A 475-nucleotide genomic window follows, 5' to 3' on the forward strand; every position below is an offset into this window, starting at 1 on the left:
TATATATATATATATAAATATATGCTTGTGTGTGAGTATGTGGAGATACATACATGCTGATATACTAACTTCTACAAATAGATTTATACAATACAACTTGAAGCACATCTGAGAAGGTCTTACCTTTGCTCTCGTTGACATTCGTCAATGAACCAATCTTCGATGTTTTGAACGAGATGTGCTCGTCACCCATCATAACTTCTAATTCTTGTGTACCCACTCGATCAGCCAATGGCCATAGGTGATCATCTTCGTGTATTATATCGGAGTCTTCAACAATTCGCTTCAGTTCCGCCACAATCGTCTCGGAGACATGAACCTCCTTTCGGATCATATCGTTCGAGTCATTCCGTTGTTTATACTGTGAATTGTTGGCATATCGCAACTTGCCGTGGTCTAGCTCGAACTCTAAGAACTCGTGTCCGAATTTTCCCTTGTGTCCTACATAGTATCTCAGATAAAAATCCTTCGACAT

The 475-nt window shown here is 39.6% G+C and overlaps 1 protein-coding gene across 1 annotated transcript in view; it reads right to left on the minus strand.

The window, feature by feature from the left end:
• The window catches only part of SARC_10388 (protein mago nashi like 2), a gene marked incomplete at both ends in the record, with an annotated part of 2,682 nt that extends 2,207 nt beyond the window's left edge, over positions 1-475 (minus strand). The window contains one exon of the mRNA XM_014295569.1: positions 124-475. Within this exon, the coding sequence (XP_014151044.1) occupies positions 124-475 (352 nt within the window). The remainder of the gene's footprint in view (positions 1-123) is intronic.

Source organism: Sphaeroforma arctica (assembly GCF_001186125.1).
Source record: "Sphaeroforma arctica JP610 unplaced genomic scaffold supercont1.1231, whole genome shotgun sequence".
Lineage (NCBI taxonomy): Eukaryota > Ichthyosporea > Ichthyophonida > Sphaeroforma > Sphaeroforma arctica.